Below are 26,397 nucleotides of genomic sequence, written 5' to 3'. Positions count from 1 at the left end.
GTATACGAGCAGTGTTCGAATAAGCCGAAAACAGGTGTGCCCGAAAGGATTTATTAGAGTAAGTCAAACTTTTGCTTTCATCCGCCATGAAGGTGCCTTTCCAAAGGCGCATCACGCCACTGATTAGATACGGCGCGATCCACCTGGTGAATAAGTGACACGAACAAGGCTGTCTTCTTCAACATCATCCTCATGAAGTATCGTTGACTTGCTGGTAACTCTAACTAGCGGAGCTGGCGACCTCACCCGTTGAGGCTTAGGCGGTGGTTTGGGTGACTCACGTGACTTAGGTTGGCCTGCGGATGCGGTGAACTTCCAAGTGCCATCTTGTTCCCCCTCTTGGCGCTTAGCGTCCATGTGCAATGTCTGACTTGCGCACGGAAACCCGTTTTCTCTATCATACTGCTGCAAGAGACGCCCTCTTCCTTTTTCTTGCTCTCTGCTTCGGCTATGGGACAACTTCACATTCATTGCATAGTCCATTGGCCTCTCTGTGCGTTCGATATCAGTGGCCGTTGACCGCGGTCTTCTGCGATCAGCACGAGCATTTGGATCTTTTTTCCCCCGACTCTTGATACTGTGACTGCTGCGCGACCTGTCATAGTCGTATTCATCACGGTCTGGCTTCCTCCGAGGAGGCTCTGAGTCATCGTAGTCGTCTTCCTCATCGTTGTATTCCTCAGAACTTTCCTCATCGTACTCGTCATCGTTATCTGTGCGTTTCCTATTCCGACGATGACGGGACGTAGACCTCCGACTTCCCGTGTCTTGGTAGCCCTCGCGCGACTTGCGTGATGTAGCACTGAAACTTCGGACAGTCGATGGCGTCCTTTTTTCGCGGTCGTCTCTCTTTCGACTCCACCATTCTGTTGAAAGTTTCTTCTGCCTTGATGTGTTTTTTGATGACCCTGGGATGGGTTCCCTCACTATCTCAGCAGATGATACTGCCATTACATTTCGGTAATACGGCCCACCGGACGGGGCTGCGGCTGGAAGCCTCAGGCAGGGCCCCGGAAATTGGAAGGGCTGAGTCGGTGTTGCGTATTGTTGCTGCTGTGCTGATTGTTGATACATTTGCATGGGTAATCGTGGTGGCTGCATGAAATATGAATTTGGAGGCGACCGTACTCGCAATTGCATTGTTTGGTGTCTCATCTGCTGATGGCGTAAATCGGCCTCTCGACTAGGAGAAATTCTTACTGTAAAATTATGATTGTAGGCCGCACTTAAACTAGACTTTGGTTTTTCACCTTCTCTTAACTTGCTGTACGCGTCAGTCAAATTGCCTTTTGATACTTCTCTCTCTTTTCTCAATCGTTCACGCACCTTCACATCATCAGCTTTCTGTTTTTCATCTCGTTCTCTTTCCCAGCGATCAAGCTCCCTCTGTCGCTGTACTTTGTCCTTCTCCCATTCTTCCCTCTCTCTTTCGCGCTGCTCCCTTTCTTTTCTTCGTTGTTCTCTAGCTGACTCCCTTTCTGCTATTGCTTGCTCCAACTGTTGCCTATCGCGTTCCCGTTCTATCTCTTGTTGAATCTCCATGAGTTTCCTTCTTTCCCTATATATTTGTTCTTTTCTGAGATCTCTTTCATTTTCAATCCTCCTCCTACGTTCCTCCTCTATTTCCTCTTGTCTCTCCTTTGCGATCCTTCGCCTTCGTTCCTCCTCTATTTCCTCTTCTCTCTCCTTTTCGATCCTTCGCCTTCGTTCCTCCTCTATTTCCTCTTCTCTCTCTTTTTGCGTATCTCTCACGTTTTTGTCAGACACGTTCAACTGCATGAGAAATCGCTGCGTCTTTACGCCAGCAGTGGCAGATGCTGCGAAGGTCCTGCTTCCAGAGTTCCTCCCACGTTCTGTCCTGTGCATGTCGCTATCCTCGTCCTCTTCAACTGAGCTCCTCTTTCTTGCGTGTCTTTTCTTCCCTTTCCTTGACCGTTTCTCGTTATCCTCATCGTCAGAGGTATCGTCTTCCTTTCGTTTTCCTTTCTTTCTTCCTTTCCGTTTCCTCCGCGTTCCCTCGTCCTTGACATCCTCTTCTGAGCTTTCCTCTTCTGTTTGTTTCTTTCCTTTTTTTGAGGCGGTCTCCGGAGACCGTTCCCTCGCCATTCCTGACAACGTCCTGCCTCCTTCACCTTCGTCAGCCTTATTCATGTTTACGGACTCGTCGCTCACGTAATTCGCCTTTATAACTCTCTTAATTGATGCAATGTATTCCTTTTGAACTCCTTCACCCAACTTCGCCTCTGTCGGCTTACATACGCTACTGTCCTCACGTGGTACACTCATGAGGTCAGGCGGCCCATGTGATATTCCTTCACGATGCCTTTGGTAATCAGCTTTTAGGAAAACAGATTTGTCGCCATGCAGAGATACAGACGAATCTTGCCTGCCGTCAAAACCTGCCAGCTGTTGTTTTATCCTCTGAATGACCCTTTCAGCTATGCTCAGAATACCGCTACCTTCCGGTAGAACGGACGTAGGCGACTTGAGAGGTGCATTTTGGTTCGTGTCGGACAAAAGCTCTCCTCTTGCTGTGTCAGGAGATAATTTCTCTCTTGATGGTTCGCTCTGAGACCCATCAAAATCATCCTGCAAAGATGGCACGCTTGCTTGTATTGAAGCCTCAATTGTAACTGCAGACGGTCCTGGATGAATTGTCACTGTTTTAGATCGATTTGGCACGCCTGTGTGATTGACTTGTCTTGTCGACGTTCCTTGTGTAATTGCAAATCCTGGATGAAAAGGGGTCTTTGGTATGGGTGCAGGCTCTGTCATATGCACCGGCGTACTCCTAAGGTTTGGGGACAGTTGAGTGAGAGAAATTTCAAAGTCTAGATTTGCTTGAGGCGGCGCTGATAGGGGAGCCTGAGAGACCATCTGTGACCTTATGTGTGGAGATGTCTGTGCAGGGCACTGTACAGCAACTTGCGGAGCCACCTGAGGAGTCATTTTCGGAGGCATTTGTAGTGCAACTTGGGATGCCATCTGTGCTGTCATGATGGGGCTCACTTGTTGTGCCATACTTGGGGCCACCTGCTGAGCAATTTGTGGAACTACATTTGGGGCCATCGCTTCGATTTGTGGAGACATATAAGGAGGCATCTGACATGGTACCTGCAGAGCATTGGGTACTGTTTGTGCAGCTATTTGCAATGCCATTTGTGCTGCACCCGGAACGAGTAGCTGTGGAGGCACTGTCTGAATTGAAGTTTGCGTGATCGGAACTTGCAGATCTACCATTTGTTGTGATCCTAATACCGTTGTTGGAATTTGTGGAGGAGACATTGGTACGTATGTCATAGATGGGACGTTCACAACCGTAAAAGGCAAGCTTGCTGCGTCTGGAGTTTGAAGATCGTATCCTTGAGGGAAAGATGCAACTCCTCTGTCATTATCCTCATAAAACCTTACTTCGTGTTGCCTTTCCATGTTTGCATAGCGAGGCCGACCTACTCCTTCGTAGCCCATACCGGCCTGTTCCATCTCCTCAGGTCGTCGAAGCACCATCCCCTTATACCCCATATCAAGGCGAACCCTCGCCTCAGGGGGTTGGTCTATTCCCACCCTGTACAGCTCCTCAGCCGCAGGGTTGAACCTCATCCGTCCATTTTGGCTTGTTTCGTCGCAAAAGAAATCATCTGGACGGCGGAAATTTGCACCAGAGCTTCTTATATTGAAGAAGTCCTTCTCAGAGTCGCGTCTATCACTTCGATCATACTCATCCCTACATCTTTCTTGTCCTCTGTAATCAACCAGTTCTCTGCTTCGTTTCCTACCTCTTCCGTCGTAATAATCAGCTTCATCGTGGGATTCAGGTTTCGACTGAAGGTATAGCTTTGCTTTCACAACTTGGCCGCCGATATTTTCTTCGTATGTTTTGACGGCAGCGAGATACTCTTTCTTGTTCGTGGCCTTCCCGTCGTCATTGAATGGAATACGATCGAGCATAATTGATATCCTTTTTTCAATTTCCGATGATTTATGAGCAGGTGTTAGCGCCAACTGTCCCTCTGCTTGAGACGTCGTGGGCATAAAAGATGGTGATACAGTAGTGCCTAGAGGCATTTGTCCCGGTGGCGCGACCTGAGTTGGCGAGGTAGCAGAGGGTCGAAAGGCAACTGTTAGCGCAACTTGCGTCGCAGGCTCTCCAGTAGGGGGTGGAGAAAAGGCCGTTGGTGAAGCTGGTTGGATCCCTTCTGTGGGAGGCCCAACAGGTGCAGTGGACGCCACGGGTGCCTCACCAGGAGAAGTTGCGCTCGGAGCAGGAGGAACTGCATCAGGTAATACAATCCCTCCAACAGCATTTGTAGCTCCAGCTCCAGAGGATGCTAATTCGGCTGCATTGTGGGCTCCAGGTGGTGAGGCGCTTTCAGGACCAATCGGTGCTGGAGGTCCGCCGTCAGGAGCTGGAGCATTGGCTGGCGGACCGCCCTCTGCTAGCTGTGATGGAGGTGGCGGCGCTTCCGCCATCGCTTCAAAATTTTGCAATTCACCAAAGGGCGTTTACCTGCACAACATAGGGATCACTGTGTTATGGTATAGGGACGGTGCAAGGAAAAGTTAATCGTTGGATATATGACAGGGTGAAGGTGACATTGACAGTGAAAACTTGGAAGATAAAATTATCACACGTTATGTGTATGTTAAGATCGGGTCTCTCGGGCCCTCAATGCTGTCATTTGTAGTGTGACCTACGTGTACTCTCAGAATATACGAAGCGTGCATTATTAACCCTTTTCATGGTTCTGGTTACAATGCATAAGTATATTTACGTGTGCGAATATTGTTTTAGTTGCGTCATTAGCGTTGATTGTACTCCTCAACGTACTGGCACCAAATAAACACATTTCAATGGGGCGAGGAGTATACCAGGTGTGGACCTGGTGATAGATTGCCTTGTTGCATATCTCACAGGATGCATTAATTAGCGTGACGATAATCAAAATAGTTTGAATGCTGACTTTGCGTAGAAGCAAAGGGGTATCTACTTCCCGTAATGTATGTTAAGAAAGAGAGAGAGAGAGAGAGAGAACAGAAACAGATTCGAAGCTTACTTAGCTGTGTGCTGAAATTTTGTAGCTTCGCCGAATGCAACGCAGTTCAAGTGCAGTCAGAATTTTGGAAGGGCATCCCTGCACCAACGGTCACGGTGCGATGCACGCCCTGTGGTGCGTGCTAATGTCGATGTCGATAACCTTTGGCGGCCAGGCTTGGACGTTTAGAACCTCCACTTGTTTGGGGTAGAATTGCTCTTGTTGCCCGAATACAGCGTTAACTTCACGTATTTCATTTTTCTTTTTGTAACGGTTTCGCCTTTTAAGATATACCGGGTGTTTCACGAAGGCCTTCCGGCAACATAATTCGTAAACAGGTGGCGCTATATCGAAAAACTTTATTTTAGTGAGCATCCCTGAGACATCGACCAAGAACTGGGCAGTCAGCAGCTCATCTGCATACGCTCATTAATTACGTAAAACGCCTCACTTTTAAATTTTATTTCGTTTGCTTTCGGAACCCCTGTTTTACCGATCGGAACCTGCAGCGAAAATTATTCCAAAAAAAGAAAAAAAAAGAAGAAGAAGAAGTAAAAAAAAAAAAAAGAAGGAACGCGTCGACACTATTGATTTTTCGAGTAATTAATTGGTTTAGTGTTGGTAAAGCGATTAATACCTACAGGGTATTGTTTTATAGATAGAAATTTATTTCTAAAGGCTATAGGAGCAGCAGAGATGCCATTTTTACAGGTGGATTACACGGCCAGGTCGGCTTTCTTTGCAAGAGGGGGGGGGGGGTTGACGTGGAGATTTCGAGCGGTCCGCCTGCCTGGTTGGCGGCACGTTGCAAGAGGGCATGTAACCATATCAAATTCACTTTTAGGCATTTAGTCAATTACATAGAACTGCTCGAAACCTTGCTTCATTCATCAAGCAGTCTATCAGGATCGCCACCGTGCACAATATATTCGCTGTACGATGTTTTGTTACTGTGCAAATAAATAGGCAAAACCGCCCTAAGGAGGCAGTCGTTGGCGGTGCGGCCTTACCTGGAGGACTCCTTACGTTATGGAATGACGTCAACACCACTCATTCACTTACAGGGTATCTGAAGAAGGGGGGGGGGGGTTCTAGAAGGAGTGCACATCAAAGACCCTTGACCACAGACTTGGCACATTATGACGTTTGCTGTTGCTGAGCCAGAAAACATCAAATCAATCAATTAATCAATAATCATTTGTTATCATTACCAATGATCAGTCATCTATCAGTTGTTCAATGATCAGTCGATCGATCTATCGATTCAGTCAATCAGAGCTCACTCAATCAGTCAACATCAAAGACTCCTCTCGCGTGCTCAGCTCGACTAGGATAATGGTGGTGGCGGCGTGCTATTTCCGAGCGATCTGCTTGCCGGCGGCTAGGATAATCCTCCTTGCGTAAGAGCATAAGTTATTTGTTGCACAATTACAATGACGCTGTGACGCCGCAACCAAACATGAAAAAGTTATTGAGGGGCCCTTCAGCGCTCCTTTAATGAACGAGATTTCTTTTAATCCGGAATGCTGGTGCCATTAGCTCAAACTGAGTGATTGGAGCAAGACGCAAGAGGATAATTTCGCGTCCTGACAGCCAGTCTCGTTGCGTGTACTCCTTTGACAGCTTGCAGTCAAGAAAATATGACGCACTTTAGTCGAGCGATTCAATTGAGAAAGCAAGTGATGTGATCAACGTGGCTCTATAGGTGTGTTCATAAGTTTCTGTGTAACAGTAGCAGGTCAAAACGGTTCGAATGCCTTTGTATCAAACACTACAAGCGAAAGTACGGTGGTACATCGCTCGTTGAAGAAAACTGAAAACAAAAAATTCGCATAGTGTGTTTCAAGGGCACAGAAATGTGACACCTATTTTATGAGACCTTCACACTACAGCTGTAAGAACGTTCTGCGCTTTACATATGCTATTCACACGCTATGATGCAACTAACATGTTCGTAATATCGCTTCAACGGGCGATAGTATGAGACAAATCACTCGGATCCCTGAATATGATTTTTAAAATCAGCTGCTTCGACAGATGTATTTGTGGTGTACAACCCCGAGAGCTCGGTATTTTGCCGTCTTAGCTTTATGTCTTTAGTTTTTAACGCTTTTAAAGGGTGACTTCAAATATGGAGGGGGGGGGGGGCAATTTCCATTAAATGTACAACGTCCGTGGAACTGTTTTCGGTCGTTACTATCGTGGTGACTCCTTGATCACTGCTGGTCCTGTTTTGAACTTTGCCGAGGTAAATGTGGCCAATTACACCGTAAGTCGCCAGTCATTGATATACTTATTGTAGTTTTGTATACTTATTTTGTCTACAAGTTGCTTAGACACGCCGTCTTCCGCGAGGGACGTTAACGGCTAGTTCACACACACGGCGACGGCGGGGACGGCGAACGATAACGGAACGTCGTCCAGCTGCGGCCGCAGTTCGCCGTTCTTCACACAGTCTCTTAGCCCGCCGTGGTCGCCCGATCTCCCGAACAACAGGGTTCCCTTCCATAGAAATCTTACGGAGAGAGGCTAGAAGGAAAGCCGGGGTAGAGGAGGATCGGACGAGAGCAAAGAACTTGAACGGGGCTCTTCCCTCTCTCAATGCATGCGCTCGGAGGCAGCCATATTGAATCAGCCGAGGAAACGTCGTGTATTTCCAGCCCGTGAAAACAGCCACAGTTCCAAAAACTGTTGCAACACTTGCTCGGTTGCTCCTCTGCTTCCGTCGGCTACATATTTTGTCAGTGTCCGCCCCTATCCAAACTTGTAGTCAAGGCTGGTTGAGGCAGCGGCAGCGGCGGACACGGCGTCCCCATGTGGCGTCCGTGTCGTGTCTGTTTCTTCGCGCGCGCGCGCGCGTGTGTGTGTATGCGTTTTCATACATCTTACGGTTTTATGGGTTCTGGTGGTGTGTTACTGTTCCAAAAACATTTTTAGCGTTATGTTTGCTGTATGCTTACTGGATTCCTCTGTTTTTCATGCGCCGCGGCAACAGTAGCTGATTCAGTATGGCGCTCCCGTCGCCCGTACGTTCATGCAGTTTCAGTTTCGGAGGTTTCCTTCTAGCATATTTCTTAAGATTTCTATGGGTCCTTTCATTATCGTATCTTCTTCCCTTCCTTCTCTCCCATGGCTAAACAGGTCACGCGCCGGCAGTTTTCATGCGCAGCGCCCATTGGTCGATGGAGAGTGGGCGAAGTCACGGCACGGCTGAACATGTCTCAATTTCCTTTTGCCGTGCCGCGGAGGCCATCACGGCGTCTCAACGGCGAGGAAACGGTGTGGCGTCGCTCATGATCTCAGTTGTCTCGCGACGTAACCCCCAATTATTATTATTATAACTTATTTTGTCGTTTTCATTTTCTGATATATGCTTTAATAGTGGGTAAGTATAATAATGTTCTATGTGTTGAAACAGTGTTCAAATAATGTTCTAACCTTAAGGTTCAACATTGGTGTAGCCGATTTGTAAGTCCCTCGTGTTTCACACGCAAACTGTGAAGATGACGGGGCATTGCAATGCGTTTTACCGACTGACATAATATACAACTACGCAGTGTATGGTAAAAATTGCACTAAGACATGCTTGAATAATTATATCTTCCCGTATATACTGCGAGAAAAATGACAGCCTGTTAGTTTTTTCAAGGTAATGAAACTGTCCTCGAGTGACGATATTGTTTATAATCGCCATCGCCATTTCCTCCACGAGCTCTGGCTGGTGCCAGTGCTTCCAAAATTGCACCGTTGGAGGTGGTGTTGTTCCGATGGGGCGCTTCAAAATTCAACACCTCAAAGTAAGCCAGACACTTATTTTTGACATTTCCTCATTCTCATGTAAAAAAGGCCACGTTCATGCCATACTAAAGGAATTTCCTTTTCTTCGATTACTAGTAGTCGGGACCATGGGCGTTCCTAGGATTTTTTCCAAGGGGGCGGGGGGAGGAAAGTGCTTCCAGGGGGGGGGGCAAAGCATGCAACCCCCTTACGTCTTTTCCTGGAGACGGACGCTGCGGACTGTGCGGTTGTTCAGAGGTTCTTATTATGACATCTGAGAAAAATCATGGGGACCTATGACTAAGGAGTGCACAATTGTCACAAGTGACCTCCAAGGGGGAGTGTGGCACGGCCCCCTTGTCCCCCTCTCGGTACGCCCATGGCCGGGACTAACATCGCTACTTCGTATTTCGGCTCAACTCTCGCTTCTAGCGTGCTGTACGTCGCGTTGTGTTGTATGACGTCATTTCACATCATAGGACGTCGTGGTAGAAATTACAGACAAAAAACGGACGAACTGCAAATTTCAATCTATAAACTCCTCGCAAGTAAGGAGTGAATATGCACAAATTTGGGTTCTCATATCGAGGCCAGTTTTAATGTTATTCCAGAGCTTTGAATGAATGGCTTGGCTGCTGAGCTCACTTTGCTTCGGTTTGTATTACTGAGAATGCTCACAGTTGTGGTACACGACACAGTTCCTGTTGCATGATGTAAAATCCCGAGACTAGGGAACACGAAGGGACAGACACAAACACGAAGTCTGTTTTGAGACTTCGTGTTTGCGTCTGTCCCTTCGTGTTCCCTAGTCTCGGGGTTTTACATCATGCGTCATCTTCACCAGCTCGCTTGCTTCTTAGCCATTTTTTTCACAGTTCCTGTGCTAAGAGTCATGCCTTTCCGGCAGCAATCGCAGTGGCGATCGTAAAGTGCTGTAACGACTATTTCAGGGAAGTACGTGGCTTGCCTTTAAGGAACTTTCTCTTTGGGAGTGCCAGTCCCACGTTTTCTACGGGCTACCATGAGGGCAGTTACAGGAGCCGTGCTGACACCATAGGATAGAGTCATGCCATTGCCTCTATACAGACTACGCAACACTCCCTTTTTCTTATTGATAGGCTGAGTGATTGGTTGTGTTAATCTTCGTCGCTCCACCAGAAACACGCGTTTCCCTTGCCTTTAAACGACAGGGCGAACAAGAGTTGCTGCTCCCCCCCCCCCCCCCCCCATCGCATTTAAGACTAAGGGAAAAAACACGTTTCTGGCAGCAAAAATGGCCTACAAATCAGCGTTTGTTTCCGGTGCCATCACCTCGTCTTATATTGGCTCGATCCTTTTTCTGAAAACTGCAACGGCATCAGCGCACCAAAGAGAACAGCGGCTGTTATAGCGCTGTACTTCTGTCATCATTAAAAAAGTTCATTAGTCGAAATTAACGCCCCAAGAGGTCGCTAGTGCAACCATAAGGTGACCCACTTGACTAAGAATATATAGCCATTTAATGTTATTAAAAGAAGACACTTCCCTATTAAAGATTATGTCGATGGTTACACGGACACTCTGTATGTCGAGAGCAGAATGTCTGCCGCCTTGGCGTTGGACCCGCCTGCAGAAACGTCATCTGTGCTGCTCTCATAGCTTCCAGGAAACGTGGGTGTCGCTTATAAAGCACCCTTTATATGAAGCAAGAGGAAGTCGAAGCTCAATGGCTGCACCGTAATACACGAGCTCTAAATGAAACGTTACCGTGCCAGCACCGGTCAGTTGTTTCGGTCTTATTGGGACTTCATCTGCTTTGGACAGACTGGCAACGGACATTGCGGCTCAATGCACCAAAGGGATAAGAAAAGGCGGGTGTGAAAGGAGAAAAGGAACGATAATGGTGGTACAGGAGAGGGTAGAGTGTGTGATCCGTTTTGCTCTGGTGGTTTGGATGGTTTCACTGTGTACAACAGAAAACATGCGAACATCCCTCAATAGCCTACATTGACACGCCATATGGAACCTGCAGGGATATGCGGCGACGTTACCTCACGAGGTCAACGTTTGAGTGGGGGAGTCAGAAGCGTGGAATCACTTTCGAGCCGTACTGTCAACTATCACATGACGAAATAATGCCTAAGGACATCGAGATTTACTTTCTGTCTGTATAAAAACGTGTTGAATTGCGTTTACGTGCCCGTAGATTTCGTGTACATTTCACGGTTTTCTCGTGCTCTTAACGTCGCACACATTGTAATTATTTCTCTTTTTGTCGCATTGCCCCAGGTCATCATACTGAACTGAGGTGAAAACATAATATAAAATGGCGTCACCGCCTCTTCCTACCGCGGCCCAAGCTCCTCCAGCTGCGTTCCCTGGAGCAGGCTCACCTGCTTTGGGAGCGCCACCTGCTGCTGAAGCAGCACCACCTCCAGGTGATGCTCTACTACTAGTAAATACTAAGGCGCTGACTGTCGCCTTCATTGTCATTCACAGGCCCGCCTGCTGCAGGTGCACCACCACCAACAGCAGAAGTACCACCGGCACCAGGAGCACCCCCAGCACCAGGAGCACCCCCAGCACCAGGAGCACCCCCAGCACCTGAAGCACCCCCAGCACCTGAAGCACCCCCAGCACCTGAAGCACCCCCAGCACCAGGAGCACCCCCAGCACCAGAAGCACCCCCAGCACCAGGAGCACCCCCAGCACCAGGAGCACCCCCAGCACCAGAAGCACCCCCAGCTCCAGAAGCACCACCTCCAGCAGACGGCGCAGCACCGGCTGCTGTCCCACCTTCAGATGGTGTACCTCTTGCTTCCCCACCTGCAGATGGGGCTGCCCCTCCTCCAGTTCCAGACGCTGCCACGGGCGAGCAACCTCCGGCGGGACAAGTTGCAATACCCCCCCTTCGCCAAAACTCAGAATTGCGAAATCGGATATCCAAGATGCTTGATAATATACCGTTCAAAGATTCTGGCAAAAACAAGAAGGAATACCTAGCTGCTGTGAAGACATATGAGGAAGTTGTTGGAGGCCAAGTTCTTAGTGCAAAAATGTACATTCAAACAAGGCCAAAATCTGATGAGGCTGACGATGACGACTATTACAATGACCGGAAAAGACGCAGTAGCAAAGACAGACAACGCAGCAGAAGCAGAGACAGGGATGATCAGAGAAGATATGATAGAGATTGGGATGACCGTAGGGGCCCAGAAAGGGATGGTTTTGATCGAAGGGAAAGATATGACTTGGACAGGGAAGTTAGAGGACAACGAGACTTTGAAGACTTGCGCGGTGATCGCCCTCGAGACTTTTTTAATAATCCCGCCGCTCAAGATCTGTACAAGGCGGGTTTAAGACGGTCTGAGGGGCGGTTCTTCGACGAGGAAGGGGTACGAGGACCCTTCATTCAAAATGTTCCAGTCCCTTCGCAAGCTCTTGCGCCTAGCATATCTGCAGGTGTTATTACGGGCGGCGGTGTACTTGGTGTTATGCCTGCATTCCCAATGGGCGTTCCACAGATGAGCCCACCAACGTTAAACGCACAACCTACTGCAGCGCAGTTAGCTCAAGCAACACTGTACATGCCGCCGCAACTGCCATCGCCTATGGCCCCGCAGATGCTGCCTCAAATGCAACAGCAGATACCGCCCCAGATGGCTCCGCAAATGCCTCCTCCGCAAATGCAGCCACCAATGCCCCCTCCACAGATGCAGTCACCAATGCCCCCTCCACAGATGCAGCCACCAATGATTCCTCCACAGATGAGTCCACGGATGCCTCCTGGAGAAATGCAAGTGCCCCAGCAAGGAATGCAAACACAAATGTCTCCTGCACAAATTCTGCCTCAACAAGGCGTACCTTCAACGGCTACTCATATGAGCCAGCAGATGGGCCAAGTGCCTCCGCAAACTGCTTATCAACAAGCCGTCTCGACTGCACCTCGCGTTATGGGTCCAACTGGTTCTGCTCAGACGCACGTCGGCACGGGAGCTCAAATTCACCTTCAAATACCACCAAAGGGAGACCTTTATGACTATGACGAGCTTCAGAAGGTTCAGATAACACGGCCAAAAGTTTCAATTTCCCTGGAGGTATTAAATCCGCCTACGCCAGCATCAGCGGCGGCACGAGCACCCGAACCGGCATTACGACCAAGCCAAGTATCACCGGCCCCCCCACAACGTACCGGCATCCTTAGTAGGGCCGAAAGGGTTATTCAGAGGATCAAGCAGCAGCTGGCTCTGTTCGACCGAAGAGGTGAAGCTCTTCCAGAAGCAGATAAAAACGTTGTACTACTGAGAGCAGATGATTACAGCCTAGAGGTGCAGACGTTCCCCAAGGCGGCTCAGGCTTCTAAGAAGCCCGAAGAGTTAAAGGCGGAAGGTGGTGTCAAAAAGGATTCTGAAGAAGCCCCCAAGCCAGACATTTCGTCTGCAAAACAGGAAGCAAACGATGAACAGTCAAAGGATCCACTAGTTACGAAAAGGAAGACTTCAGGAAAAGCTGAAGAGGAGGAGCCAAAACGAAAGTCCTTTGATGACGAAGATGGGCCGAAAAAAGCTTCAGAGACCAAAGCGCAGGATGAAGAAACAGAAGATAAACCAGCAGAAGAGGACAGCACGAAGAAGAAACCGAAGGAAGGTCCTGCAGAAGAGGAATCTGACGAAAAACCGAAGAAGAAAACCAGACGGAAGAAAGACGAGAGTTCTGACTCAGATGGAAAGTCGGCAAAGAAAACAGAAAAGAAGAGGAAGAAAAGGAAAGGTGACTCCGATGAAGATGACGAAAGCAACGAAAGCAGTCGTAGCGGCGAGAGAGAGATAGAGTCTACAAAGAAAGGCTCTAGGCGCAAGAAGGCTGAAGAACAACCCTTACAGCCAGCAGTTTCAGGAGGGAGGAACATGCAGCAGTTCATTATGCAAGTTAAATTGCCAGAAAAGAAGAGTGCCAGGGAACTAGAAAGGGAAGAAGACATGGAAAGAGAGCGGAAGCTGAGACGGGAAAAAGAACGCGACGACGAAGACAGGAGGAGACGAAGGGAGCGTAACCGGGACAACGAAATCGCACGTGAGAACATAGGAATTGGAAGAGAAATTGACATGAGAGATCGTTCCAGAGGTTACAGGGAAAAGAACGATCGCGGTACAACTATACCTAATCATAATGACAAAGCCGTAGCCACACATGACTTCACAGTTGAGATTTCGCAAGAAGGTCATTTACATAGTCGGCAACTCGACCAACCACAGCAACAAGCACTCCAGTTACAAGCACCGACGACCTCGCGTGTGATGCAGCCCCGATATCCACTCTATCAAATGCAGCCATCACTTCGTCAACCACAGCTATCACCACTACAACTGCCACCTCAGCCTCAACCCTTTGCGCAACAGGCTCCTATGGGGGTGTACCAACGTGAAACGCCACATTGGTTACCAATGCAGCATCAAGGAATAGCGTCCGGAAATGACGCCACATTTGTCACGCAAAGCACGAATGTACAAGCTTTGGCATCTACTCAAATTATTGCTGCACCACCGGTAGAAAAACCTAAGAAACTCACTACGGAATGGTGGAGCCGTAAGGTAGAGGACCGTGGAAAAGGACCTCCGCACCGCATTCGAAGTCAGGTTGCGGCGTTCGAAGAGAAATCGCGTGAACGTTTACCCAAGCGAACTTCGCGCACATATCGTTCACGACGAAACCGAGAAGGTGATGATGATTATGAGGACGAAGACTACTATGAGGAAGATTACGACGATTATGATGACTATGATGATTATGAGGATGACAGGCCGGCTCGTTACCAATACGATGTCGAGCGGGACCACCACAGAAAAAGGTCGCGCTCCAGACCCCGAGACGACTACGAGGACGACAGAGCCACTTGTCAAAGAGAAGACTTAGAAGACAGGAGGGAGTGGAGAGAAAATAGAGAAGTCTTTAAACGAACATCGGATCCTCGGGAACGAGAGTATTGCACAGACGGTCGAAGCCCTCGCTGTAGTCAAAGCGATGTCCAAATTGTACAGCGTCGTACGCGGTCAAAGGAGTATGCCATAGAACACCAACAGCCAATCGAAGAAATCGAACGTGTGAATGTATCGCAGAGGTCACGTTCGCACGTTTCTGATGTTGAGTGTAACTGCTCACAGTCACTGCCCAAAGAGCCTAATGTAAGTATACACCTGTCTGAGACCATCATAGAAGAACCTCCTCCACCCTCTCCCCCGCCTCCCCCACCAAAGCCACCAAAGCCTCCTCGACCAATATACATTATTGCGCCACCACCACCTCGGAGGTCTACCGAAAAAGTGATCGTCGTCACACGTCAGCCTCAAATCATTGTTGAACAAATTCCTCGACCACCCATGCTGATACCGAGGGAGGTTACTCAACTCAACCCAAAGAAGCCAAAAAAATTTCCAAAAATACACGTGAACAGGTACTCCGAATTTGCCGCAACATTTACGATGTGTCCTCAAAAGAAACTTTCGAAGATGGTCCCACAGGCTGTTAAAGGTCCCCAAGGACCAAACGACGATCCCCCAAACACCCCTAGTGTGCCAGACAAACCTTCTAAAGACAACGAACCCCCTGTCGAAGAACCCCAGCGGCGTGACAAGTCACCCGCACCAGACGATGAACATAAACAACCAGAACAACCCAAGGTAGCGACGTCCGACCGAGGTTTAAGCGGCCCTTCTGCGCATGAGGTCATCCATGCAAAGCCAGAGGAACAGCCAAAATGGGACCCCAGAAATTTCAACGTGTATAATGTCGATATCCACTCCTCTGTATCTATCGAAGAGAGGATTGTCAAGAGATGCATAGAAAGGGCTAAGCAGAAAAGGAACAGCAAAGCCAAAGTTGCAAGACGATCACCTTCACGACAATCACCTTCACGACACGCGGAAAGGAGCGTTGAAGACGACGAAACGGACGATAGCGAGGAGGAGAAACCCGAGAGCTCTAAGAGGCTTAACCCGGCGCCTAAGACGTATAAATCTGATTGGGCAGGTACGGTTAACCAACGGGTGCACTATTTCGAACTGTCGAAAAGTGAACCTGGACCCGCTAAAATAGTCAGTAAGACAAGGATTGTTCGATCGTCGGAAGAAGAGGATGAAGATGCGATGACGAGGAGGCATGTGGATTACATCACCGATCCAAATTACGATGCACCCCAAATGTGCAATTCCTATGCATTCATGACTCTGCAGGTCGCACCACCGCCTCCTCCTCCTCTTCCGGAACCTGAACCTGAGGAACCACACAGACCACATCCACAGTGTAAAGTAGTCTACCTGCTACCTAAAGAGCGCAAAGAGGAGGAGGACCATCCATTGAGAGTGCAGTACGTCACCCTGTATGATAAGTTTATTAGTTGGGTTTACCCTGGTCGGTCTACTCATGAGCAAGCGCCCCAGCCGTCTAAGCGTAGTTCATCAACTGGCAAACAAAGCGCTTCGACCAGCAAACGGAGCCTATCGGCAAGCAAGCAAGGTCCCAGATGAACGTTTACAATTGCTTCCACTCGAAGATTCTGGAGGCTCCTTCTGGTACTGACGGAGAAACCGTTGAATGGAAGGAAAGCGGAACGTATTAAAGCCTTGCGTGGATTATGCTCGGAATGTTAATTACGATACGTTGCTCGCAGCAGACATTAGCAACCCGTTCTGGTAACTCCGGTTGAATGGGCTACATCATGCAAGGATGCCTGGAATTATCTTTTCTGAGGCGAATTGAATGGCGGGATTAGGCGGGAACCTTGGCGTGCATCGCAACTACGACGCGTAGCAGTATCAGAGTCCATTGAGCGGTGTGAAAATGTAGAGTAATTCGGGAGTGACAATGACATTGACAGGAATAGGTCAGCCCGGGAGATTTGACTAAGAAAAAAGCCTTTCACGTGTAACCTTTTACACCACATGACACCGCTTATTGAATTGGGTTTTGCAGCCACACTAACGAAGGCATACTAACGAAGGCCAGCACGAGTTTGTTGGATTCTGCTGTGCAGCCGCCGTCAAGAGCGCATGCCATCTCCTTTCCGTTTCTCTTTGGCTCATCGCGATATTTCAGTCTAGACGCCACCCGGCGGATGCAGCAGAGAATACGCACACGTACTGTAGGCTTGATAGTATAGTGCGAGTATTGAAGAAAATACGGAATTTGCCTTGACAACGTGAGACCTGCTTCACATACCTTGATATTAGTTGTATCGTATAGCTAGGTTCTACGACGAAAATATCGCTTTCTCTTCGCGCCAACCTCCATCATTCACTTTCTTATTTATTCAGCATGATCTGTCATGATCTTGATCTGTCAACTCCGCGTATTTGTTTCCAGACAACGCTTTGTCTAGTCGTGTATGGAAGCGTGATCTGGACTGAGAGTATTATCGGACTTTGACGGAGCATCACGCAAATCACAAGGTTTGTGTGTGATGATACAGGTCCCGACAAAGGTTTACGGAACACGCGAGCGGTGTATTTTCACCTTGGTGGGACACCCTACCGTCGAGCGGAAATGAGCTTGTTTACTCGTTGAGAGGGGTGAGCGAGTGCGCTGATAGCGACACACCGCGGTAGTCTCGGTATGGCTTGAATGTGCTCGAAAGGTAGTATGAATTGGTGTCGCTGCCTGCGCACTCCTCTACCCATCTCAACTAGTGAACAAGCCCGCTTCCGCTTGACGCTAGCACGTTGCACCGAGGAGAAAATACACCACTCGCGGGTACAGGTTGAGACCTGTAACTATACTCGCGCTTTCATCAACGAGAGTCGTTATTTTCGTTTCAATCTTTTTGTTCTTTGTGTATAGGAGTAAGGTGCTCGGTTTTTAGGCCGTTCAAGTAATACGGGAAAAGTAAGGAACCTGAAATAACGATAATCTTTTATTTGCAGTCACGAAACAGTCACTCCATTATGTACCTGTTCGTAGTACTGGTAACCTGGTCGCAGTGCTGTGGCTATTCGGTTCGCAAGCATGCGTCATTCCTCACTTCCTACGAAGTTGTTCTTTCTACAGTAAAAGTTAGACAGTGGCAAATAGGGAACGTGCGAAGTAACCTGATCACTTCTATTTTCTCATTTACAGCGCTAATGGCTGTACCTATACATCAGGTAAAATGAAACTTCAACTGACCGTCACTGTGATAATTTAAAAATTCCAATCGAGTTGGTCGTATTCTTAACTATAATACGAGTCAAATGCCAATAACAATCTTTGAATTTCAAAATTAGGTCGTTATTGTTACTTTTCTTTTGATATTCTACTACTCTGGCTGTCAATTGCGATACCAAAGTGGACTTAGTACTGACGATATCTGATGCACATTGCTAGTGTTACAGAGGAGTAGTACAATGCTATTTTTTTACATTACATTGCAATTGCATTAGTAAGTATACGTTACATTAGCAAGTCTAATTTACTGTGTGCAAGTCTACCTAGCGTTTCACACTTTTTAAGTTTCCATCTCTCCTCAAGCAATAGATCAGACATCATTTACTGCCATCCGGCATCGCGGTGTCCTCCGTAACCACGTCCTACTCCAGCTCCAAATCCGCCACCGTAGCCACTTCCGAATCCACCGCCTTGGCCACAGTCGAAGTCCCCAGCTCCGCCGTATCCTCCTCCAACGCCCCCGGCGCCTCCAGCGGCCTCGATAATGATGACCTTAGCAGCATCTCTGCCGACGCCAGCGCCACCACGATAGCCACCGGAGACACCTCCATAACCACCACCAAGGCCGGCGCCGCCGTGGCCGCTGGAGAAACCTCATCCATCATATCCTCCATAGCCACCACCTCTGCCAAAGGTCTTACCAACTGTCCTTACGAGATACAATATACCACCACCACCACCACCACTACCTCCTCCTCCTCCGTGGTGACCACCACGTAACCTCAGCCACCTCCGTATGTCCCCCTCCAAAACCACCGGCGCCTCCGCAAAGGAAACCGGCAAGTGACGAAAGTGAAGCCGCTAAGAATTGCCTGCAAGAAAAGGAAGAGAATTGAGCCCTCGTCTTTCCATTGCCTTGCTTGTTCAGTGGAAATTTCCTGAGTCCCTCGGACTTGAACCGGATAGTGACTCTAGACTCGGACATTGCCCCTTCTTCGAAGTCTCCATTTAGAAATCTTGCTCCGTGTGTACTACTAATCCTTGGCCAGTGCCCTGACGCGGTGACGCCGAATTCTGACCTCGCCGAACAGGGGCCTGCTAGAAGTTTGCTTTGTTCTGGGTCACATATACTTAGTGGAGTAAGGTGATATCTCTTTGTCATCTTTTTGGGGATTGTGTTTAGATGACTCCTAGCTATCACTCAGCGGCGGCTAGCGTAGTGCGCAGGGTTTAGTTGGTTCATGTGACATACAGGCGACTTGCCGCATTGACCAGTGACCGGTGACTTTTTGCGTTCAAGGATAAATAGTATCTTAATTCTATTTCAAATACTTTTTGAAGTATTTTGTGCTCTATCTTAATTACTTGAATTTTCACGTATTTATACTCCATCTTAATTACATTCTAACGCTAGTATTTATTATCTTATTTTAAATACATTTTTGAGTATCTTGTATGACTTTCGTCTCCTTTTTTGAAAAGTGGTAGACATTATTTGGGGTGGGGGGGGGGGGGGTTCATGTGTATTACAGCTGCAGGCAGCTCGACAGGGTCAAGCGCAAGTGGTAGGTACATATAATGTGTTTACAATTTTTGACACAGAACAATTCACAAACTATGAACACCGATCACTAAAAGGAAGAACTGACGCTGTTTGTGTGCTGGTGTTAGAAACAGGCACTATATACAAGCAGACCGTCTGTCCGTAACAGAAGCGTCATAAACCACTTCCCAGTTTCCTGTTATCTCGCTGTTTGTGAACTGTTTATGTGCTGTAGGGCGGCGGTTGTCGTAGCCAACTTGAGGTGCACTTTTGACGTTCTGTGTTATAGAAGGACCAGGTGCTGCTGATCCAAGTCTCATCCATCCATGAAACGGCATCAAACAATATACGTGTGTGCATGACAATTTTACTCAGAGACCTGATTTGTACGGGCCTGTACGATGCCTCTGACAAATTAGGATCTTCCAGAACAGTGCTTTCTTCATCCAAGTTCAAGAAGTAAAGAGAATGGGGAATTACTTCATGGCTTCTACTGACATCTCACAGCTACATGCCAGGACAAAATAACTTGAAAGAAGGAAAAATAAAAATAAAATAAAATAAAAAGTCATTTTCAGGTCCACCCAAATGGTTGTGCAGAGGCTGACGACAACAACTTTATTGTGAGATGATGAATGATACTGACGCAGCGTTGAGATTCAGCCCTTGTTTAAGCCCTTTTTTTTGCAATGCTATACATTACTGCTGGTTAAATGTAAAATGATGCACCTACCTCCAGACATTAAAGGGGCTACCAGAGATGTCAATTCAACAGAAAAGCTGCATGTTCTACGAGGCACTGTCACATAGGCATTGGCCAAATTTTCTGTCCTGTGAGCTTTGATAGGATATGCCGTAGATAGTAAGAGGCTTCTTACTGTAAAAGGGAGGTGCATTATTCGAGCAGTGGGGACTGAGGCATGAGGGTCGTTTCAGCATGTACAACTCTTCGAAAATTTTACACGTGGTTGTGCTCAGAGATCGATCCAGATCCGCCCCGACACCCCCAGTTTTTTTCCCTGTGTACCACTTTTAAAATGTAACCGCAGCCCTAATTTTTTTGCAACGCCCCCCAAGCTTGAGGTTCTCGGTAAACTACTGATTGTGCGTTTGGAAACGGTAAGTGAAGGTGGAACTCGTCTACCCCATGTTAATTACCCGAAGTTCATGAAACCGTCCGGAAATGTAAGGAACACAGAATTCTAGATTTTCATTGCAATTAAAGTACTTACGAAGCTGTTTTTTTGTGAGTTCCCCGCTTCAGATGCCAAGGTACATTGCCAGTGTGGTGCACGCTGATAACTGTCTGTGCATAGCAAACAATAAATATCTGTGCATGAAGAGTTGGATGTGGACTTACGCAATGGCTCTTGAAATGACAACATTCAGTCAACAGAGACAAAGATTTATTCACATTTGCGTAACTTATTGCCTGTCATTATAATAATTATTATAATACATAGACAAGAGGTAATGCTCTGCCAAGGATCTCTGAAGTTACAGTCTTGAAAGCTGTTTTCAAAACAGTGGTGCTAAAAAAATTGGATCAATGACATGTATCAAAATTTGTTTTGCTGTATCAAGGCAGAACAATCTTCCGTGGGAATGACAAATTGTGGACATTCCCAGACAGATGTAACACTTACTATGATAACGAGGTGTAACTGTACCATTAGTGAGGTTACGAAACGTTACCTGAAATTATTTGACGTGCTATATCCCTCACATGCTATAGTATTATAATACTGCCAACGATAAGAAGCATGACACTACCATTAAAAGTATAACTGTCACTTATGCCCAGGTAGTTTATTGCTCCTGCATATTTCTATGCACTTCTCGGGATTACTGTGGTAACACAGATTATGTTTCTCACTTCTCAATTGGAAACTACACAAGTCTGTTATGGCGCAGGTGTGAACAGGAAATGAGGCACACTAAAGATGATAGCCCTGATAGGACCGGGATGGAAAAACGTTGGCGAATCATGCGGACGACACACCCAGGTGTCTGTCGTCTGTTTCTCGGTCCAAGGATTCTCCAAACTCAGCTTGTAAACACACAATAAGCAGTGAATAATAAACACACAATAAGTAGCGGCAAAGCGAAAGGACACTTTCCTAAACATGTAGCACAGTTAATTTCCTGACAATCATTCTAATTATAACCAGGTTCTTGAGTTGCACAGTTGGTTAGAGCTTCCCTAACTTTCATGAGGCATTCGTCGTGTGTAAAAACAATGACGACAACTACGAAAATAAGGATTGCTCAACGTACCTATCAATCGTGGTACAGTAGGCGAAGACTGTGGTCGTCGCTGCAGTACTGCTGTGGATACACCACCAGAAGTTCTGGCCGAAGACAGAGAGCTGGGAACAAAGTGTGCTGCGTTACACTGTACTTCGCCGTCACTGCAAAACCCTGCCACTTTACCAGCATTGTAGCATATAGGTACTCATCCCATCCGGTTCCTGGGGAGCACAGACGCCGCACAAACACTTGGATTGTTTCCTGCGTCGTAGTGAATGTCACGGGATCAAGTATTGAGCACTCCGATCATGAACGTACCCAAAGCAGTGGTCCTGAGGCTCGTTCTGTTGCGCTAACGCAGCTCCGGCACGTACATCACCAGCGACTTGCAGAGGAAGTGGATCCGTCGAATATGGGCCGTCATCAAACATGTACTATATTCGTCACGGTAGCTATTACTAAAGGCATTTAAACAGCACGATTCGCCACTTTCGCGTTCCGAGTCCGCCATCTCCGTATGTGCCTTCGCCTCCCTGACCTTGCTGATGCAAGCTGTAAGCCGCGGGGACTCCTCTGGCTCGCCGCGTTCTTATTGGTCAGATTCCATATGACGTTACTAAAGATTCTCAGCAGGGAGTTCCGCTTGACGCCTGCATCCGTCGTCTGCTGTAGCGCCGCTTACACACGAATTATGCAAAAAGTATTCCGTCGATCAAAATGGGACTTTCGGAGTCATGGTCAGTGAAGGACGGGCAATCGTATTTCACTGTGATTTCGGAATCGATCTGTGGTCGATGCGACTGTCCCTGATCGGATCATCGAGAATAAAAGTATGGTGCAGACGCTCGAAGTCCTCGCTGTAGTCAAAGCAATTTCGAAATAGTGCAGCGTCGTACGCTGTATATGAGTATATGCCATAGAACACAAATAGCTACTCAAAGAAATCGAACGTGTGAATGTATCGCAGAGGTCATGTTGGCACGTTTCTGATGTGGAGTGTAACTGCTCACAGTCACTGCCGAAAGAGCCTAATGTAGAAGTAAGTGTACACTTGTCTGAGACTATCATAGAAGAACCTTCTTCACTCCCTCCTCCACCTCTCTCACCAAACGTCACAGGTCAGCCTCAAATCATTGTTGAACAAATTCCTCGACCAGTGGCGGATGCAATGGGGGGGGGGGGGGCGATCGTCCCCAAAACGTCAGTTATACATTGGATTTCCCTCTCTCCCTTCCCCCACTACGCGCTCTGACAAACAAACCGCCCCTCCCAAACAGAGGGTCTGGATCCGTCCCTGTGCTCGACCACCCATGCCGATGCCACGAGAGGTTACCCAACTACACCCAAGGAAGCAAAAAAAAAAAAAAAAAAAAAAAATCCAAACGTGAACAGGTACTCCGAATTTGGTACATTTACATTTACGGTTTTACATTTAAGGTACATTTACGATGTACGACGCTTCTGATGCTTCACGAACGCACCTCGTCACCGGGCTTCAGGGACACCGTGTTCAGGGATCATCCAATGTATCATCTGTGACTGCGCCCTTCGTCAACCAACATTGGTGTCATCCTCAGAACCAGTGTCTGCAAAAGGACTTCGCACACCGACATCAATTGGGATGGTGTAACGTCGCCAATAATCCTGGTGGTTACCGTGGTACAGGGAGTATCCCAATGAAGACTACTAAGGGATGCTCGCATGTTTTCTGTGTTGGGTAGTTCTCTTGGACTACCCAAATCCCAGAGCAAGAGGGTTAGCACACCCCTCCCTCTTGTGCCACCATCATCTCTCCCCTCCCCTCTTCTCCCTTCCCTGGGTGCACCGAGCCACCGAGTTTCCTGTCTAGAGCAGGCTGATCGCACCTTCCCCCTACATCACCCTACCCCACCCACCACCACATCAGTTGGGGCATGGCTTTGCTGAGAGCATGTTGATGAAACAGCTTTCCCTGATACAGGCCCTGTCCTTGGCACCTGCTGTGCATGTGTGTCACTCTTCGCACGTGGATTGAAAGCTTGTTCTCGGGACGCTTCTGATACTTCACGAACGCACCTCGTCACCGGGCTTCCGGGGTCATCTGTGATTGCGCACTTCGTCAACCAACATTGGTGTCGTCCTTGGAACCAGTGTCTTCAGGACTTCGCACGCCGACGTTAGTTGTTGGACGGCTTTGCTGAGAGCATGTTGATCAAACAGCTTTCCCAGATACAGGTTGGTAACATGAAAGGTGCTCTCTGTTTTCGCTCTAACCACATTTTCCTTGTTGCTGTGCCTTGCCCCGGCCCTCATGCGCGCCACCGCCACGTTGTATTCATTGTGGCTGCGTTCCAATACCCCGGTTAGTCGACTGCCTAGCGGTCTAACCGGAAGTGCCGCCTCGTCTCGTTCCAAATCTCGCCAAGTCCGCTATTCAGTCGGCTACCGCCTAGTGCGCATCGATGCAGTCTAGTTATACGCCTGACCATCTGACAGCCCAGATGGCTGACAGCGGGAAACGCTAGTACCTGCTGCGCTTGCGCCGTACACATGTCTTGCGTGAGCAACGAGATGGCGTCACAGGCGCCTCGGCTAGGCAAGCCTGTTCTAATAGTGACAAGCAAAGGGGAAGCTCTACTCAGCTGCCTAGTCAGGCGGCTTCGCGGGCGCGAGGTATTGGAACGCAGCCTGTGTGTTGCTCAAATGGCTGCATAATTTATTAGCTGCTGTATCGAAAGCTTTTTCTTGTACCGAACTACTATTACTATGCTCAGGAGATGTTGAGCTAAATCCAGGCCCAACAAATGCCGAAATAATGGGAGCATTTTCGTTATTGTTTACTTCAATAATTCGTAAAGTTTACTTCAGGAACTAAGAGCCGTTAAAGCTTTGCAATCTGCAACTGAACAGTCCCTTGTCGCTCTCACTAATAAAGTTTGTGCCATTGAAAATGAAATTGCAAATGTACATGCAATCGCCTCCGAGGTTACATCTATCAAATCTACTACTGGCGATGTTTCCTGTTCGACCGATATTGAGCATACCCATTAGTCAGCACAGGAACCCTTAACAGTCGACCAATAATTAAAAATAATTAAAAGTATTGTCAACGAAGTTGAAAGATAATATTTTATCACAGAGCTCTATCCTATATACGCGCCGTTAAACTTGGTGCCGCTCAAGATTTCTCCCCCTCGACTTGTTTGGCTCGAAAGAATAAACTTTTCGAACACGGTCGCTCTTTCAGTATACAATTTAAGCTTCGCTTTGACAAGCTTCTGGCAAATAATAAATGCTTAATGTACGACCATGTGAGTGGTACTGTTCGGGGAGTTCCAGTATAATTAGGCGATGCGTCTCGTAGTTCTCTGCATGCATTCAGGACTGTGAAATCTTGCCTTCTTGTAAGTGTTTTGTGTTTTATCGTCGTCGTGGTGGAGTTGTTATCGGTGTAAAGAACACGCTTCATTCGTTTTCAGTTATCGTGGATTCTCCACCACTAAAATGTGCTTAGTATCCACCAAGCTAGGACACAGTGTCGTGCTGCTAGATGCGTTCTATCGACCTCCAGATTTCTATTATTTTGTATCTCTCTTTTGTGACGCACTAGTATCGTTTACCACGGGTTTCGACAGCATAAAGTAATTATATTCGGTGATTTTAACTACCCTGGGATTGATTGGACAACTCTGTGTGGCAGTACACGGGAGGAAAATGACTTTCTGCAGGCATGCCTACAGTACGGTTTCACCCAAATGGTATCCGAGCCCACGATAATAAATTCCTCAACATCAAGTTTAATTGTACCTCATTCTCACGACTGATCCTGATGTCGTGGGCGATATCCTCTTCCCTTTGTCTTTAAGTGATTATAGGGTTCTTTTTGCTCCTCTCTACCTTAGCTCTAGACACCCAAAGTTTAAAAATAAAACTATTAAACTCTACGACAAAGCAAATTTTGATCGGATTAATAAAGAGCTAGTGGTTTTCTCAGAGTTGTCACAGCGTATTTCAGCTGTCGCTCGGTCGACTAAAATTGGGACATGTACAAAGACAAGCTTCTGCGGGTCGTAGAGGAACACGTCCCCACTTCAACGCTCAGGTCTACCCGCACTCAACCTTGGTTCACAACTGAACTAAGAAAGTTAAGTAGCAAGAAGAAACAACTCTTCCACCACGTTTGATCTTTATTGCAGTTGTGCTAACGTGTTCAAGTACGCAGCATGCACGTAACTTCTTCTGCGCTGAGGTTCTTAATATGCAGATATATAATCCCAAAAAAGTTTTGGCGAGTTATCAATCCCAAACACAGTGAGGCCGTCTGTCTGAAAGATGCTGATGGCTCTGTGTCTGTCGTATGACGTTTGCTGTAACATGTTTAACAGTGCTTTCGCTAGTGTTTTTATTGACGATTCTTGTTTTCAACCTCCGGGATCGCATGTTTACGAACTTCCTGTGATGGAGCAAACTAGAATTTCTTCAAGCGGCATTGTTAATATAAATGATAAAATGAAACTATGATAAAATAAAGTAGTTGTTGTTGATGGCATCAACGTACAGCTGCTAAAGAATATAAAGTCTATCTGTGCGCAGTACTTGTCGCTCATATTTTCGCAATCTCTTGACTCCGGTATCGTCCCCAACGACTGGCGTTTGTCAAACATAGTTCCACTCTTTAAAAAAGGCGATAGGAAGATCCTC

At 47.5% G+C, this 26,397-nt stretch overlaps 2 protein-coding genes across 3 annotated transcripts; one reads left to right on the top strand and one right to left on the bottom strand.

Moving 5' to 3' along the window:
• Positions 1-42: 42 nt before the first annotated feature.
• Positions 43-5,185, bottom strand: LOC135378226 (uncharacterized). Its single transcript, XM_064611180.1, has 2 exons — positions 5,055-5,185; positions 43-4,507 (listed from the first exon to the last, which is right to left on the bottom strand). Exon 2 carries the CDS (start codon positions 4,468-4,470, stop codon positions 124-126), a length of 4,347 nt encoding a protein of 1,448 aa, XP_064467250.1. The 5' UTR covers positions 4,471-4,507; positions 5,055-5,185; the 3' UTR covers positions 43-123.
• Positions 5,186-8,738: 3,553 nt separating this feature from the next.
• Positions 8,739-16,420, top strand: LOC135378225 (YLP motif-containing protein 1-like). Of its 2 annotated transcripts, none has more exons than XM_064611179.1 (3): positions 8,739-8,830; positions 11,079-11,227; positions 11,304-16,420. In XM_064611179.1, exons 2-3 carry the CDS (start codon positions 11,116-11,118, stop codon positions 16,310-16,312), a joined length of 5,121 nt encoding a protein of 1,706 aa, XP_064467249.1. In that variant the 5' UTR covers positions 8,739-8,830; positions 11,079-11,115; the 3' UTR covers positions 16,313-16,420. The 2 variants fall into 2 exon arrangements, with proteins under 2 accessions (XP_064467249.1, XP_064467248.1); XM_064611178.1 differs by having other exon boundaries at positions 11,289-16,420.
• The last annotated feature ends 9,977 nt before the right edge of the window (positions 16,421-26,397 follow it).

This window comes from Ornithodoros turicata, chromosome 1, assembly GCF_037126465.1.
Source record: "Ornithodoros turicata isolate Travis chromosome 1, ASM3712646v1, whole genome shotgun sequence".
Classification (NCBI taxonomy): domain Eukaryota; kingdom Metazoa; phylum Arthropoda; class Arachnida; order Ixodida; family Argasidae; genus Ornithodoros; species Ornithodoros turicata.
Note: the sequence above shows the minus strand (reverse complement) of the source record. Positions and strands in the feature narration are given on the sequence as shown.

Excerpts from the sequence above, each read along its gene's own strand:
- LOC135378226 (XM_064611180.1), bottom strand. The coding sequence starts at position 4,470 with ATGGCGGAAGCGCCGCCACCTCCATCACAGCTAGCAGAGGGCGGTCCG.
- LOC135378225 (XM_064611178.1), top strand. The coding sequence starts at position 11,116 with ATGGCGTCACCGCCTCTTCCTACCGCGGCCCAAGCTCCTCCAGCTGCG. Across the intron at positions 11,228-11,288 it reads TGAAGCAGCACCACCTCCAG|GCCCGCCTGCTGCAGGTGCA; the intron begins GTGATGCTCTAC and ends TGTCATTCACAG.